The 18980-nt window shown below is 41.6% G+C and overlaps 1 protein-coding gene across 1 annotated transcript; it reads right to left on the reverse strand.

Moving 5' to 3' along the window:
• Positions 1-12908: 12908 nt before the first annotated feature.
• On the reverse strand, positions 12909-17310 carry LOC137287340 (achaete-scute homolog 1a-like). Its single transcript, XM_067819591.1, has 2 exons — positions 16474-17310; positions 12909-14714 (listed from the first exon to the last, which is right to left on the reverse strand). Exons 1-2 carry the CDS (start codon positions 16999-17001, stop codon positions 14595-14597), a joined length of 648 nt encoding a protein of 215 aa, XP_067675692.1. The 5' UTR covers positions 17002-17310; the 3' UTR covers positions 12909-14594.
• Positions 17311-18980: the final 1670 nt, after the last annotated feature.

Genomic DNA, 18980 nt, shown 5'->3' on the forward strand with positions numbered 1-18980 from the left:
ACTCACCTTGTCAAAAGGTGTATGTACCCCTGCAGTGCCCACTCTTCCTGAATGGAATCTGTGCATTGGTTTTCACTTTTCTAGTTTGAAATGCATTCACCAACAATGATTAAATCACAGACTGTATATTGATCATTAACACATATTTTCTTTGCAGTGAAAATGTACAGATGAATTCCACATTAAACAAAAACGTTAACCAGATAAAAGTGAAATTAAGATTGCAAAACCACATAGTTGTACCTCCCCAATTGAACATTAAATTCTCAGACGTTTAGTTCTTAGAAGTTCAGTGAACTGAGGATAAAAGTTGTTTAACAAACGATCATGGTTTCTATTGTTGCTTTGTTGTACAAGGGGGTGTGCACATTTTAAATGATACACCGAGAACATTTTGAGTTAGTCTAAATTAACAGTCATGACATACCGCACGATCGTTTGTTTCCCTGTTCCAGCTGCAGAGTTAACCTTTATATATAATGTCGAGATCCCGTTAGTGACGAGATACTTTAACGGTACTTTCATCGTTACACGTCATTGTGAGAATTACACTACGCTAGCGCGTAACGGTAAGAGTTATCTCTCTTAGACCGTCCCCTCATAGTTGTCCCCGGCAGGCGCACCAAGCTTTGAAGACCGTGCAAGGAATACGTATTGCCTAACTTCAAGCAGGAGTGTAGCAACTGACTACCGTTATTATTTAAAAGACCGGGCTTACACACGACTGTTTCTAAAGAAAGTTGGGCAAGCACTCAGCACTATCTGAATATAAAGTGTCGCAACCTATCGACGAAAAAAAATGGCTTGCTACACGCCGGTAAAGGGGTGTGTTGTGAACATCTTACCACGTGGCCAATTTTGTCTGTGTAGTGTGTGTTTAAATGAGGACTAAATACAGGAGACTGAGGTCTGTTAGTTTTAACTGAACAAATGGTGGTGGGAAGTCCAGAGTCTGCTCACTTCAGAGAATCCAGAGCATCTGTTTTGTGAAGGATCCAGAAAACCAGAGTCCGATAGTAAGAAGGTTGTGCCGAGCAAGACGGTGAATACTTCAGATAACCAGGGTGTATGCAAATTACAGTTTGCTTTGTGAAACCGGAAAATGTCCCAGGAACAGGATTGTACTGTCTGTATCGGCTGTACTTCCATTTCGATATAATTTCAAACTAACTGAAATCAAAATATTTGAGAGCTTCCAAGAAATATACTGAAATAAGGGACCACCCTAAACGAATGTTATTCTCGCTTTCATAGCGTACGAATAAGCCAGACAGCACTCCTCACACTGTCAGAAAAGTCCCGTCGCATCACTCCAGTACTCGGGTGTCTTCAATGACTGCAGGTCAATGAACGGGTACATCATAAGATCCCCACCTTCATATATCAGTGTGTCAATGGTACAGCTCCTTGTTACACGTGTGATGTAGTAGAACAATATGTCCCTACAAGAACTCTCCATTCTAGCGATCTAATTCTAAGGTCTCCAATATTAATCTCCACACATCTGGCGGAGTATCATTCGCATATAGAGCTGTCTTTGGATGGAACACTGTCCTAATTGATCTGAAATCAACTGAGCTCTGTCTAAAAAGCATCTTAGGACCTATCTGTCAATAGCAATGGATTGTAAACATGTCATACCATGAACATGTTGGTGTGGAGGTTGGCGCAATGTAAAAATCAGTATTATTAGTATCAGCATTACGTGAGTCTGAATCACCTTCTTGCCACCCGACCCCAATAGGAATGTTACATGGACAGACTGGTGTGATCCATTGATGGAACAAGGGGTAACAAAAGTCATGCTTATATCCTGATGTTCGGTTGTCATGGATCTGTAACAAAACGGAGGCCCACTCGCCCACTTAGTTGCCCATAGTTGCTTCCCTTTGGATCGACAGGAACGTATTATAGGTTCATCCCAAGTATGTTCTTGGCCTGCCAGCACCTCGTCCATCCTGGCTGGTTGGTAATCATCTTAGCGGCTACTTCAGGCTGACCTGTCACGTCGTGGTCCAACTGTCGACAGAGGCGTTAGGGCTCACTCACTCACTCACTCACTCATACCGAACAAATATTGAGACAACATTTTATGTATACCAGCGAAAAAGGTAACTGTGCTTGAAACAAAGTTATGTAAATGTTACTGACACTATGTTATTGAAACTAACAATATGTCAGGCCGTCTGATCACAACAAACAGAAGACAGGGTCTATAAGAGGGGCTTTGTAGAAATCCGTCAACAACGTCAACATCGTCTGTGTCCAACATTTGTGAGATATTGTGAGGACACCATTTGACTGAAAACAACCTGCTATTTTGTTATAACTGTCAGCCAAGACTGGTCCAACTGACCTAGCTGTATAGCTGTATTCCTGTCCTGTCGTGGACGTCTTCCAAAAGCCTAAATACATCCCAGATATCATCAAAGTGCGAGAGGTGTTGAGAAATAGTAGATCATCACAATTCAGCAATGTTTCTTTGGATCAAAATGTCCGTTATAGCATCCTTCCGCAACGCGACCTTGTCCCTGATGTTTGACAATATGATCGAACATGCTCACGAACGATAGCGCTCCGGTAACGAAATCTCTTCAAGCTGTCATTAGCAGCGATGAGACGTGATTTCCCATGATATATTACACCTCCAGTGCAAACTAAGGACGTCGAGAAACACGTTCCTTTCTGAAACGTTCTCTTCACGCCTGAATATCCTCCCATAACCAGTAGGCCCGGAATCATGGAAGTGTCTTAAGTCTGAAATATGCTAAGAGCAAAGTTTGTCTTAAGCTATGTTTTTCTTAAGTCTACCCAAAGACAGTCCTAGGACTTAAGATCAAATTTTGGTCCCCGAAACACAGTTTAGTCAAACTTTTAAGAATTAAGACACAATATGGAATTAAAACTTTCCCGGGGGCTGAGTTACCCAGATGAAATATGAAGTCATTGTTTTAACAGTATATGTCATCTTCTGCACATCAGCTATTGTATACGACCACGCTGTCCGTACCTGGAGGTGGCATGGTAGCCACAGTTGGCCTTTTAGTGGACGTTGGACCCGGATGTTGTCCTCCTTTACCTGCGTACTATTCTACTCTTTACAGACCTCAAATAGGATTTGCCCCACCTGTTAAAATGTCTGTTTTATAACGATTTCAGCAAGCGGAAATGCTTGTCTTACTCTTGACGTCGCACGTGAATGAATGAGTGAGTTTAGTTTTACGTTGCTTTTAACAATATACCAACGTACTACATCAGAAATGAGCTTCAAACACTGTTCCCATGCGGGTCATCGAACCCGGGTCTTCGGCGTCACGAGCGAACGTTTTAGGCTACTTCGCCACCCAGCGCGCGAACGGCCGCAGAGTATACGGGTATTGCCCTGTCGTAGATAACGTCTTTATTAGCATGACATATTTTTTTCTACAAAAAGTATGTTGGGTAGTGACTTCATTCTGTGCCATTTCCATTTGTTGAAGATCAGCGGCAATATCCAGCAAACTAGCAAAATAAAGGAGATAGCAGTACCGGAGGTATATCGAGATGTATTTGGCACCGTTGGAAAGCTTTGAATCTCTAGTTTTCCAAGACCAATGTTGCCAGACTTAAAAGTGCCAACAGTTTATCATTTTGTGGCGTTTGTAACCACACAATTTTCAGAGAACGTGACTGCTATGTAAACAGGATAAAATCTGCATTCTTGAGGATCACCCTGGCAACAAGAACTTTCAATGACGCTAGATTCAAATAAACATTAACTTGAACTTTAAGTACATGTTTATTGATGACTTGAATAACATAGAACCGATCTGTTTAGGATCAGGGACATGTAAATTGTTTAAATGTCAAACTTCAAGTTAACGATCACATGAACATAAGTCAATGTTTGTGATATTATTTCGATATAATGTATAATATACTTACACATTGTATTTTAATAATCTTTCCAACTGTTAACGTTAAGGAATATTTTACATGCAGTTAAATGCACTCTTTCTAATTTATCAAACGTTTTTATACCCCATATTTCTTCATAAAATCCGATACTGAATAAGTGAAATATGTTGGTTAGGTATGTACTCCTCAAATAAAGTAGAGGAACTGTACTTTCAATGTACGATTGTCGAAATTGGGAGATATATGTGATTGAATCAATGTTGATACAATAATAATGGACGTTTTGAGAATGCATCACCACATGGATTTCATTCAAAGCAAAGCTGTTCGTTCAGTTATGCCTCTTGTAAGGTGACTTGAGTATGGCATGAACATTTCAGGTTTATAATTTTCAGTCAGTAGTGTGTGATTTCACCCTGAAAACTCTTACCATGCACACATGCAAGAGAATTATCGGAAAAATGGTCTACAGTGATTTATCGACCTGCCTGAAAAACGTCACGTTTCATAATGACACCCCATGCACGTGTAGGAGGCTGCCATGTTGTGCACGTGCTTCCCATGCATTGTGTTTGCATGCGGTGATGGCGTGAAATGATGTTGCGTACACAAGATGAATGTCATCGTGACGTTCCGCAATGGCTTTTCTTTCTACCAGACTTCAGGTTCCCCTACTTTTTTGAAGAGTATATATGACGTGATTTGGGAGTTAATGGGTAGACTTTCAGTGACATTCCAAGTTTTGAAATAAAAAAAAGCAAACTTTACGTTTTATGTTTAATGATTGTTTGCACATCTGAATCTTGAATCCCGAGTACTAGCAGTATGTACAGAATATAATGAAGTTGAAGGTAACATTACAACCTATGATTAAATGCTTTTTACAGTATGCCATTGCAGTATGCCTTATGTACAGAACATTCTAAACGGTGTTTCACATGTACATGTATGTATTCATGATGTTGCAATATTATATCCAGACATAGCTTCATGTTAATGGACTGAATACGTTAGTTCGATAAAAGACACCTTTAAAGCTGAAAACTAAATTAAATACAACCAGTGTTTCAGTATGAACATTGAATGCAGAGAAATCCACATTTTAACATGTGATACTAAAAGTAGAATAAATCTGTTAAAACATTTTAAAAGTTCCTGTAACTGCACTTCATCACAGTCTTCAAAGGGCCTCCATCTTGTACTCCAGAGACATGTTTTGATATTCTCACATGCTGACCATACATATGTACACTAAACATTGTATATCATGTGAAAAACACTGACATTGCTTTTCCTGAAGTTAAACACTGAGAAACATTGGATCGCCCGCATTTAATATTTTTATAAATCCTTCTGGCTGCACGTGAGGAGCAGTCAATAGTATATCAGGTGTCACAGTCATGGTAGTCAGCCACATTTAACATACTTGCTGAAGATGGAGACAAACCCAAAACATCATGTTCCTGTAGGATAATGCTTCACAAGAAATGAAAGATTCCATATATTCTTTTAAAAATGCCAGGGGACGTCAGGTGATCTGCAGAATTTTAGTGTACTAATTATTGGACAGCCCATAAAAAATATTAACAAATGACCGTAAAGAACTTCATAAATTGTAATGTGTAAAATAGTATTTACATGAACTATTTTTACACAGTTGTAGTTTCAGCGTTTTAAATTTAAAGGGTTGATTTCTCTCTATTACAAGTTCATTGTGAAACTCTTGTGACATCAAATTTCCTGTATTATAGAATTAGAATTTAGAATATACTAGAATATATATTATATATATTTATATATATTTAGAATATATACTTTAGAATTAGTCAAGGTGTAGGGCAGGGGCGAGTGATTTCCACTTGGTTATTGAGCCTATACGACGATCTAATTCAGAGTCTACCCAACCCGGGTCTAGGTCTCCAGCTTCCATGGGAAAACTGTCCAGGTATTGTTGTTGCTGATGATGTCACACACGCACGCACGCAAGCATGCACGCGCACGCGCACACACGCACACACACCGTGGAACTGACACAATCACGCCTCAGCGATGGAAGGGAAGTAACTCCGATCTGATTTAGTCTCGCACTTTGCCGTCCAGTACTGTGAGAGCTATTGCTGTGGTCAGAAGTGGGAAGCTTTGAGAACGGTCATGAAACGACATAATATCCCTAGTTCTCCAGCTTAAGTAAATCTATACAGCGTGTATCGAGTGGTCGGTGTCGGACTCATACGCACACGTCCTGTTGTCAGGCTGAATGATTTGTTTACTATTTATATTTAAGATTGATTGATTGACGTTTAACCAACAACACTCAGCACTATTTCAGCTGTATGGAATATCATTAAAAAAATCGAGCCTGCACCAGACAATTAAGTGACCAACGTCATGAGCATCGATTTACACTATAGAATACGTAGTTAACAAAGTCCGCGAGACTGACCTCCCGTTAGTCGTCATTTACAACAAGCATGAGTAGCTGAAGATAGTTTTTTTTACGGGTACTATATTTAAGACAATTTTAGAGAACAGACAGCGGTGGGAATAAGCACCAAGGTAACCATAAGGACTGAAAGATCAACCGTATATACACGAAGATCACCAGACACACACACACGTGCTACTGCTACTACACACGACACGCACACACAACCCGAGGTCACACACTACTTCACACGCACGCACACACGCACGCACGCACACACGCACGCACAAAGGACCCTATTTCCGGCCTACGCCTCAGCCAACTTACAGATCTTATCAAATTAATTCCTACCTGCCAATCATAAAATGGTATCGCTGCATGTTTCACTTTCAGCTGTATCCTGTAGATATTACAGTGGAGATTCCAAATATTATTCTCCGGCTATTCTTTCGTGTAAACAGTGAAACTTCATTCTCCTCGGGCATTCTTTTGCGTGAATAGTGCAACCCTGGGTATTCTCTCTAATGATTATTGCAACATTTTGTTCAGGATATTCTCACTGAACACCGTTATTTTCAGGACACCCCTTCTCTTGCATAGTGCAACATTGTCCCCTAAAAGTTCCCTTTCCGCGTTGTGGGCAAAAGTGTTGCTTTCCAAGTTTTGTGCAACATGGTTCTCCGATCGCTTCTTTTCCCGGTATCGTGCAACATTGTTCCCTGGTCGCTTCCTTTCCAAGTACATGTATCGTGATTCCTTTCCTAGTGTTGTGCAACATTGTTCCCCGGCCGCTCCCTATCCAAATATTCTGCAGCATTGTTCCCTGGCCGCTTCTTTTCCAAGTATTGTGCAGCATGTACCCAGAAAGCTCCCTATCCAAGTATTGTGCAGCAATGTTCCCTGACCAATCGATATCCAAGTATTGTGCAGCATGGTTCCTTAATCGCTTCCTTTCCAAGTATATGTATCGTGATTCTTTTCCAAGTGTTGTGCAACATTGTGCCCTGAAAGCTCCCTAAGTATTGTGCAACATTGTTCCATGGCCGCTTCTTTTTCAAGTATTGTGCAACATGTACCCAGAAAGGTCCCTATCCAAATATTGTGCAACAGTGTTCCCTGACAAATCGCTATTCAAGTATTGTGCAACAATGTTCCCTGACCGCTTCCTTTCCAAGTATTGTGCAACACTGTTACCTGTACACTGTTTTCGTGGTGTTGTGATATTACATAACCTCTCTAGGCTGAGGTTCAGCTGGTGGTACAGGTGATGATGTCAGTTATATCACAGGTACATTTTAATCAATATTCCATTGTAAGACTTAGGTACAGGATCATGCAGCATTTCGATACCGTTTGAATGATTGCAATCATTCTTCATGATGGCGGCACCAAAAGGAAAGCCTGTACAAATCAAACTCCCTTGATTAATCGGATTTATACTGGACAAAGATAACCGTTATCAGCAAAGTACATTATAGAAGACACAAACTACACGTCCCATCAAAGGGCACATGCCCTTGAAAGCCTAAAAATATGATACATACTATTTTATGAATGATGGGGTGATATTTTTAAAGAGGTCAGCCCTAATCTACACTGGTCCAACAAAGATCAAATAAAATCCCTCCCTTGAGAATGCACCGTGTGTTGATGTGATTCTCATATCGAATGTCCAGCGCTGTAAGAAAATGGGGGTCACACAAGAAGCCCGACTGTGGGAACGCTACATGCGTCTTTTCCTTGAAGATGCCGGCCTCCCCTCCTGTACAGGTGAAAAGCCCCAGAGATCTACAAGTCGTCAGTATTTCAATAAACATATCTCCAACAATACCTCATCACTTAATGTGTTGGAAACAAACCCGAAATCCTAACATATGCTAATCCCCCGTCTAAGCCAGGTCACCTGATCTGCGTATCCATCTCACAGAAGGTCGTTACCGGCAACAGGGGTCACAGGTCACTCTGTGCTCCACAGGGGAGCTGGAAATTAGAGGAGTTTAGACCTCTTTTGTAGCAATTAAACCCGAGAACAGACGAGTTTTTCTCTCGCTTCACAGAGAACGATTCATCAACACCAGAGTTGCTTGTTGCCAGGCCTTGATTTGCAGCTAACACGATCATGGAGATTAGAACTGATCTTGATGAACTTTCCCCGGTAAAGAATGAAAGGGTGAGCTTTCGTCACCACCGACAGGTACATATGACGGGATTAGAGATGTTTACTCGTGAAGGGGGAGGAGACGGGAGGGATGAGGCTTCTTGAGCTGGATGAAGTATTGTACGTGATAATTGCATCCCCTTTGACTCGTTAGGTGAGAGCGTGACATTGGTTAAAACCGCTTTCAACAGTTTCTTTTCTGTTTCTAATTAAGTTGATAATTAACAAAATACATCATGTTCTTCTGTTAGGTTTTCACGTAAATCTAATATCAGTGTTTGTGTGAGTGAGTGAGTGTGGGTTTGCTCCGCCTTTGGCAATATTTTACTAATATTACGGCACTGTACAATTGAAATATGGTTCACATATTTTTCAAACCATAAGGTTATCCCACCAATCTGTTCTCTAATAGTAGTCCTCATTATTAAACCCAGATGTTACAGTGAATGAAACTGGGATTCCTAACTTGTACTCATGTGGGGAATCAAACCCGGGCTTTCGGGTTGTCGAGTGGTCTATTTTAAGAACAAAGTCATTACTAAGTGACGACACGGGTGGATACTTACAAGCTGAAATAATTTCATTTTTGTGAAACAGAGTTAATTTTAGTAATATTCGAGTGAGTATCGTTTTACGCCGCCTTTAGCAATATTCCAGCAATATCAGGGCGGAGGACACTTGAAATGGGCTTCACACATAGCACACGTCTTCAGCGTGACGAGAGGACGCTTTTACCATACCAGGCTAGTTATTCTCGAAACGTTCGTAGCCCTACGAAGTTCTGAAACCCATTGTTAACACATTGGCTATGATCAAAGTTAAGAATTCTTAGGGTTACGAGCGTTTCGAGAATAAAGGCCCAGGCTACCCTACCGCCTCGTTTTTTAGTAATACAACATAATTATTACAATTCACTAACTTCTGTAATGATGGTCACGGGATCTATTCTTTATTGAATTTGATAGAAGGAAAAATGAAATGAATTATTTTCTAGTTCAGAAAAAATACTTAGATGCGATGAAATCATAAGTATTATTACGTATTCAATCATTAGCTTTACTAATTGTAAATAGTCAAGTCTCACTGAAGTCTGGTCTTCTTCATAATTGTTCTGTAGTATCCATTCAGAAAAAAAAACGCAAGAGATAATATATAAAAGTAATAACAATTAACCAACACCATCTTCATGTACGACGACTTCTGAAACATATTTCATGTGACTATTGGGAGGAAGGGAGTACTATGGTTAGTGTTCATTCTCCACGCTGGTGGCCCTGGTTTGATTTTCACAAGTGTACAGTTTCGAAACAATTTCTCGCATTTCCGACAGCCATGCTTCAGCGGCTCAGCGTGGAATGGGTTGGTGGGAGGCTCAATGTTCAAATACAATCAGAGTTGTTTCGCTACTGCCATGTTTGACCCGTGAAGGTCCCGGGGTAGAATAGGCCTTCAGCAACCCATGCTTGCCATAAAAGACGACTATGCTTGTCGTAAGAGGCGACTAACACGATCGGGTGGTCAGGCTGGCTGACTTGGTTGACACATGTCATCGGTTCCTAATTGCACAGATCGATGCTCATGTTCTTGGTCACTGGATTGTCTGGTCCAGACACGATTATTTACAGACCGCCGCCATATAGCGGGACCTAAACTCACTCACTCACCCACGACCATGTTTATGAAAGTTCGTCTCTTCCACAGTCAGGGGCATAGCTTTTCTCTAAACTGGATTTTACAACCCACTGCTCTCATTTAATCCGTCCATTATTTACCTGTAAAATATTGCAAACTCGTCGTTACAAACATTATGTACTTTGGATGTTTTCGCAGCCCTTAACGTATACCTGCTAATGTAATACATCTCCTAGTACAGTCGCATAAACTAAGTCACCCGTCTGTGAATGCTACGATCGCGTTACGTCGCTGAGGCACATTGTGTGGATCTGGACAGACGGCGCATGTAGATAGTGTGACCACGTTATCTCCGTGGCGGTCACAAATCTCAGTCCAATGAGACAAGCCGTTGTAGACAGCCTATTATTTATAAGACAGACCTCACGTATCTCCTTGGCTGGACAGGGCGCTGACTGAGCCTTTTGCGGGATATAAGGTACCTCAAATGTTTCATGAAATAATTGTATCGACCGGAGAGCAAGAATCACTGTATTTGTGACACTGCTGCGACAAACACATACATATCATATACTCATCAGGAAATCCAGGTTATGGGTAATGATGGTACTGTAGGCAACTCACTTGCAACAGTAGGTCATAGAGTGTGAAACACAACAATCAAGTGCAGCGGGTTACGCGATTACTTTAGGGATCGCACATGCGCTAGAATGCAGAACAAAAAGTACTAAACAGGACAACTCTTGAAAACTACAAAGAACCATAGTGAACCGCGACTCACAAAAAGCAACGTGAACGTGTGTTGGCGTTGACGTTGACGTTGACGTTGGAGCGGTTGCACTAGTAGTCGACATGGGCACGTTCAGTGTGTTAGTGCACGTCAATAACCAGTGTGGAACACGTGTATGCTTAACTGAATCTGTTGGGATGGCTCGTTTTGAAGGTGACTGCATATTTCCACTGCCACGGAATCATCATTTCATGGTTGTTGAGACGTTATGAAACAATAACGTAGTCGCCTTGTTCAGGACGTCCATGCGTCACAGCACCAAGACTTGATAGATGAAGACGGTCTCCTAACGCCGTCAGGAAACGGTTACGGCATACGCACACGCCGTCGCGTCATACGATCTATCCTGACGTAACGTAATGGAGAAAATCTTTATGTGTGTCAACCTCATCCTCGATATCTCCAGGGTATATGTTCCGATAAATCTCCACTATACCCTGGATGCATCTTCAGCACAGTAGCCAATCAGGTAAGCCGCCGTTACAATCGAGCTTGCCGGTGTCGAGATAACGGTCGCAGCCGCGATGGTTTGTCCGCGGTGCAACTCAGATTTGGGGGGACATCATACAGACAAATATATATTTTTTGTTTGGACAGGTCTGAATATTTTTAAAAATACACGCAATAGCTCCTTCAACCTCTTTGCATCATTTGTGTTGCCAGGTCTAAGCGGTTAGATAATTTAAGAAGCGAAAGTGAGTTGTGATTGGTACTCTCAACTCCCCAGCGTAGACACCTGATTGGATAAAAAGCCAGCCAAGGGAGGTAATAAAATTATCTGGTCGAGCCGTAGATGGATCCTGAGTACAGTGGAGAATTATCGGAACGTGTACCCTGGAGATATCGAGGATGGTCAACCTCGGTTGTGGTGGAAGTCTGTTGTCATTGTAGATGTGTCCAGATATCGATTTCCATTGACTAACGCCGAACCCGTGAAGACCCGGGTTAAAATTTATGTTCAACGATACATGCGAGAGGCGACTAGCGGGATCGGGTGGTCAGGCTCGTTGACTGTTTCGATGCATGCCATTATATCCCAGTTACGGGGATCAATCCCCATGTCCGTCACTGGATTGGTTGGTCCAGACCGGCATTTTGATAGACGGTTGTCACACAAATGTTGCTAGACTTTCAAATGAACCAGTTATGAACCAGTAATGCAGTTATACGTTTCCCGGGTTTCTAAGCTAGAACTATATGAACGAGTTATGCAGTTATACGTTTCCCGGGTTTCTAAGCTAGAAACTGAACTACTTATTAAGTTCAGTCGAGGGACGTGTTTCCACAGAATATATACTGAGCAGCAAAAGAAACGCAAATTTCGAAAAAATGAAATTTCATAAAAGTAAGCGTTCATGTTTATGTCTGCTATTTAAACACGTGACAAAAGCAGGATTGCGTTTCTCTTGCTGTTAAGTATATATAGTTCATCAAACCTCGCTAGATTTAAGGATTCCCTATGGTGTGGCACGTCAAGAAGACTTCAACGTATCCATTTACTATATGTATTGTAGAAGACGTACAGGAAATAACAGCTTGACTGGAACTACAGTAACTTACATATATAACGAACATTGAAGAATAAATAGAACAAATAGAATACTTGAACCTGGCTACCTGCTGTATATTTAGTGGACATGCGTGTAACGAACTTATGTCATAACGAGTAAACGAAATGGTGCCTTTAAGGTCGTGATGACCCTTGTTAACGGCATGTGATATGCTCCTATTATCAACACACAGGACTAACAAGTGAAGAGTATTTCAAAATATGCTTTGTAACTTTAAATTTAACTTATTCTCTCACTCAAAATATGCTTAATATTGATTTGTCGAATGGCCCATGACACCTTGACATATGTCAGAATAAATGAATTTTCTTTCTAGCCTGCGGTGAATTTACAAGAATATACAGACTGATAAAGCGTTTGGCACTCATAATCATCTATGTATCCAGAGCATGAATTTTTAAAATAGAACAATGTGAATGTAAAACACAATGACTGTTAAATTGGCGACCTTTTTTAATTACATTACAGATTGACGCATTGTTCCATAATACAAACGTCTTCAGGTGCCGGTAAATGAAACTTCTGTTATAAATAGCGAACACGTATGTTACAAATAGCGAACACCTATGTTATAAACAGTGAACACTGATGTAATTCACACCAAACACCGATGGCATACACCACGAGCACCTGTGTCGTACACAGCGAACACCTGTGTCGTACACCACGAACACCTGAGTCGTACATCACGAACACCTATGCACATACCACAAACCCACATATCTTCCACAGTAAACAAACATGGACGAACAATGTGACATCATTTCTGAAAGAGAATAGATCAGGGTATTGAGAATGAGAATATAATACACTTCTCAAATACACCTTGCTGTGGAAAGTTGTTTTCTGTGCTGTAATTAACATGAATATTTTGGACGATGTCACGCCAATGCTGTTTTATGCCAGAATCTGAACTATTCAACGAGCCCTGTAAACAACATTTACTTGTAAGGCTGAAGAAACTCCTCTAAAATGTAATACACTGTTTAGTCCCTTTTTGGATCGGATCGCGGAGGATTAATTTGCCAGAAAACTAAAAATATTACAGTATCCCACTTTTTTTCACCCATACACCAAATAGATCATTTGTTTGTTTAATTTTCGTAGGCATGCTTCGCGTCGTTTTGGAGTTACCTGACAGACTCTGGGAATACCTCATTGTAAATACAACTGGTCCACCACACAAACAATGACGTTCACTTGATGGATGAGGAGGATATTCACTGAGAAGGTACAATGTCGTATCATCGATAATTCACTTTCAATAAATAGCCTATGTCACTTGATCCTGGCTGTAGATAGCTCGCCCCACCGGTGCATCAGTGTACCAGAGTGACTCTAGTTTTCCGCCGCTTTCAGCAATATTCCAGTGATATCACGGCGGGGACACCAGAAATGGACTTCACACACTATATCCATGTGGGGAATCGAACCCGGGCCTTCGGTGTGACGAGCGAACACTTTAACCACTAGGCTACCACGAAGAAGGACAAGGTACTTCCAACCCATCTGTGCCTCAAATAATGCCAACTACACACTGATATGCCTCCACCCCTCACACACAATGCCTGTGCTGTATCTTTGTTGAATATATTATGTTTATTTCCTGTATCTGTCGTGGAATAGAGACTAATCAACCCAAACGACAGGCACTCCTTCCTCAACGACAGGCACTCCTTCCTCGACGGCACAGTCGTTTCCACTCGCATGGTGAGTTGAATACTGTCTATTGATAAATTCCATTTTCTCCTGTTCATGATCAATATTTGTTTCAAATGTTATGGTGTATGCAACACAATAGACAATAGGGTACAGAAAGCGAAGTAATGAGTGGTGCGAGGTTGGCATCGTCGTGAAAATCATCATCTTCAAGTTCAGCACGCCAATGGACTAAAACCCCACCGGGTCTGACATATAATGCATGTGTACGTGTTGTATTGTTGTAGTTGTTGTTGTTGTTTAACACCGTGCTAAAAATATTCAGCTTTTTGACGGCAGCTGTGTGTAACAGTAAAGTGATTCAGACAATCCGGTTACTTATATTATCCACAGGGACGAGTTGTTATCTGTGGCACGTTGTAACTGTCCATTATCAATGTTTCTTACAGATCACACATTGTGTCACATCAGTGATCCCCCGCAGAGATCGAGATAGCCATTGGTGTGGACATTCACTTGTGCGCATGACGAGGGAAAGTGCACGAGGCGACCACATCTTCTTGGTTGTCCCGGGTGCACTTCCTGAAACAGTATACATGGGAACTTGTGTTACAGAACTGAATAGAGAACCTGATTTATTCAGTAGTGGACAGATGAGAATTCGACTTATTCAGCAGTGAATAGATGGGAATTTGACTTATTCAACAGTGAACAGACGGGAATTTGACTTATTCTGTAGTGAACAGATGGGAATTTGACTTATTCAGCAGTGAATAGATGGGTATTTGACTTATTCAACAGTGAATAGATGGGAATTTGACTTATTCAACAGTGAATAGATGGAATTTTGACTAATGCATTAGGGAATAGATGGGAATTTGACTGCAGAAGTAAATAGATGGGGAACTTGATTTACTCAGCAGCCAATAGATGGGAACTTTGAGTTATGCAACAGTGATTGAGTACCATTTAGTACTGAGTACCATGAGGGATTAAAACCGCACCGAATCGCCAGTACACCAAGTCAGCGATCTAACCCACTCAGTCAGCAAGCGAGAGTTACATAAACAGTGAAAAAAGTTGTAGTTTCATCGCGATAGTACGTTCATGTATTGCTAAAGTGAAAATACATTATGTTTTACCTGTTCAGAATATCGTCGACACGTAATTTAAGAAAAAGATCCCTTAATTTACTCTAATCTAGTCCGGGGCGGCGGGGTAGTCTACGGGTTAATGCGTTCTCTCGTCTCGAGTTCGATTCCCCAAATGGGTACAATGTGTGAATCCTTGTGTCTCCTGCCGTGATATACAGGAATATTTCTTAACGTGGTGTAAAACCCAAGTCACCCACTCACTTAAATCTGTTGCCTCAACCCTCTTCCATAAAGCTATTTTCCTCGCCCCTACACCTAACCACAATCGAAAAGCAGCCGACTGCCTTAACATCCCTATCTATAGATATCTATTTCCTCATCCACAATGTCCTCGGATACATTCCTCCATCCAGTCAAAGATCTCCTCCTCACCACACCCCTCCTTCCATCCTTTCCTTTCATCTCCCCTCAATAATTCCAATGCTGGCAAGACAACCTGGTGTTTTACACCAACGAGGTCAGGTCATTTTTAGGACACGACAGAAATCACAGAATCTAATAGCGACTAGACATCAGGGTAATCTTTACATCCAGATCAGAAATATATTACTGTGCCGGGTCTTTCATAATGTTAATAAACACGAGATATTAAAACAAAGACTACACAACCCGGACAGGCATACAGACGGGCCAAGGAGGTGCTTTAACACTCAGCTGTTGGCCTTACATCCATAACGACTAGATCGTTTCTAACGACTAAATAACCTAGACCATGTTATCTTAACAACTAGACAACCAGAATTGTATATCTGTGACTCGACAACCTGGAGCTTGTTTTATAGCGCCTAGTACACCTAGAACTTGTTTTATAACGAGACGACAACCTGGAGATTGTTTTATAACGCCAAGACAACCTGGAAATTGTTTTATAAAAGACAGGAAAAACGACAACCTGGTCATGATTTTCTAACGACGAGACAAACCGGAGGTGTTTTTTAAACGACAAGACAACCTGGAAATGGTGTTATGAAGACAGGACAACCAACAACCTGGAAATGGTGTTATGAAGACAGGACAACCAACAACCTGGAAATGGTTTTCTAACGATTATACAACCCGGAAGTAGTTCTATAACGACAAATAAACCCGCAGATGTTTTGAAACAAGCTGACAAACAGGAAGTTGTTTTACAACGGTCTGGAAGTTTCTTAAAAGTGCAGGACAACCAGTAATTTGTTTACACTTACCGGTTGACCTTGCATCCAGTTCCGGCCGCCGTCGACAATATTATGAATGTCAGTGTTGACGTAGGCCTGATGTCCTCCACAGTCCCTCCTAGCGTCACGAGCACGTCTGTCATGGTCCGTGATCATGTCTTCCAGCTGTCTTATGTAGTCTATAGCGATCCGGAGAGTCTTCACCTTGGACAAGCGCTTGTGTTTCGGTTCATACGGAACGTGTTTGCGGAGTCGGGAAAAGGCACCGTTCACGGCCTGAACACGGCGACGTTCCCGGGCGTTTCGTCGTTGCACGAGATGGGGGGGTTTCTGGCTATGGGGAACGTGACGATATGGTGCCCCCTTCTTGTTGACAGATCTCCCGGGATGGTCAAGTCTGGACCTTGGTCTGTCCTTACCCTGGCGGAAGGCGGTGCCCGGTTGTGTTTCTCTGGGTGGTGATAACGTCGTCTCTGCCGACAGACGCGAACATGCGGCCATGCTCCTCCTGTGAAGGTCGCACGTACTTATCTCAATCATCTGATTCCCTGGTCGCATGATCGGATCCCTCCGGATATTAAATCATTGAATATTAATGCGAACAGATAGAGCAGGAGCAGTTTAAGATTGCAATTACTGGTAGTTTCTTAGATAACGCCCCGAGGTAGATCGTTCCATCAACACCGACAACGCCATCACCGGCATCGACGACACTAAACTTCATGATGCCAAATCTAAATGGATTTCATTTAAAGCATTAGTTGTTATACACTGTCGCTATGTCATCTGCGCAGAGTCACAGACGCACTACGCTTGTGACGAGGACACCGTCTGAGTCGACAGGGTAACACAGGGTATATGGGCTTTATACACCGAGACCCAGACAGCATTACAGGTGTTTAATTATTGTAATCTGCCTGTAAGGAGGATTCGTTTCTACACAAAACCAGATACGGGTCCTGGTTTAGTTTCCTTGCCCCTAAATCCAGCGAAATATGACACAGAAGAAAGGGTCCCCGAACAACTCTCGAGCCCATGGTGAAATTTAAACAGCAAGGTGGTGAGCTAGATATGTGACTATATGTCACAAGCGGTTGCACATAATATAGGTACGCCACAGCTCACCGACTATAATAATCGTCAGGCTGACTTTCAGTATCATTTTGTGGATGAAACAAATGAATAATTGCATTTACTGGCACTCGTGTGTATGGCATTACGTGCCTTAGCCTTAAACACATATCCGATAAGGTGTTTATGGGGAGCATTTTAAACGGCCTACGTGAGAACATGATAGCAAATTGTGGAGTTTGCATCCCATATTAACTCTCTTATTACACTGTTAAATGTTTCACGTTACAAATACACAGAACGTCGTTGTTGAGCAATACCATAAGAGAAATCTCCTTTAACAGGAATGGGATTTATAGCTCGGTGGGTCTTGAGGAGAGTCCACTATGATGGTCGTTAGAAGAGCATAAATGTGGGATTAGATGGTGGCAATGATTCCATTGCGAAGACCACCCGTGAAAATACATTCTTGGCGTTCTAGATGATCGCACTGTCAATCACTGGATTGTTAAAACGGCTTTTTGGATTACCTTTGGGTGTCAAAGTCACATATGTATTTAAAAGGGATAGACTTAACCGATTTCAACCTCTAATTTGCCTGTGTGAGTTGACAAGTTTGACAGATCAAGACCAAGATCATCGTTGGGAAGACCATTTTTGAATTATTATACTATATCATCTAGAAAGTGGACACATGTAACACACCTTATATTTGGGATCACACTGTCACAGTAAAGTACAGAGTTATATACTGTTGACTCCCATCCAGGATTTGAACCCACACCGTCATGCAGCGTCAGACACCTAATCGCCAAAAGACAAAGTAACCCGCTGAGCCACCACGACTTCCACAGGTTGGTACAGAGGGATACACAAAGTGCGCAGTCTAGATTAACAATTGTCCGACTACCAAAACTCGAGGTGGCTGAGTGGGATAGGCGGCTGGCTTTGTGTTCTGGCGATTTGGTGCCTGACTGTCTGGCCTGGGTTCGGAAAAAAATGCACTGTAGTATACTAAGAAGATGTTATACGAAATACAACATATATTACACCATTTCTGAAAACACATCACAAAGGAAATGATGTCATATATTACTGAAATGCATAACAAAAATATGATAATCAAATAGTTCTGTTTTGTGAGCACAGAGCCACCGTTCGCTCGTCAAATCCAGGTTGACTCCCAAATGCATGAAATTAGCTCTTGATGCTCCCAGTAGTGATCTGGGTAGAACATTTCTAAAATCGCTTATACAGTCAATATGACTCTTGGGAAACCGACATTTTCTGTGAATACAGCTTTAAGCTTTAAGTACTTCCCATTCAGCAACCCCATGAGCTTGACTCACTCACTCACTCGATGGAAATGCATGACTATTTGTAATAATATTTCCCACTGCAATGAAAATGGGTTGTTCCAATAAAACTGACTTGGATTTGTTCAGGGTAGGGCATTCTACAGATAA

The sequence above is a fragment of the Haliotis asinina genome, chromosome 6 (assembly GCF_037392515.1).
Source record: "Haliotis asinina isolate JCU_RB_2024 chromosome 6, JCU_Hal_asi_v2, whole genome shotgun sequence".
In the NCBI taxonomy this organism is placed as follows: domain Eukaryota; kingdom Metazoa; phylum Mollusca; class Gastropoda; order Lepetellida; family Haliotidae; genus Haliotis; species Haliotis asinina.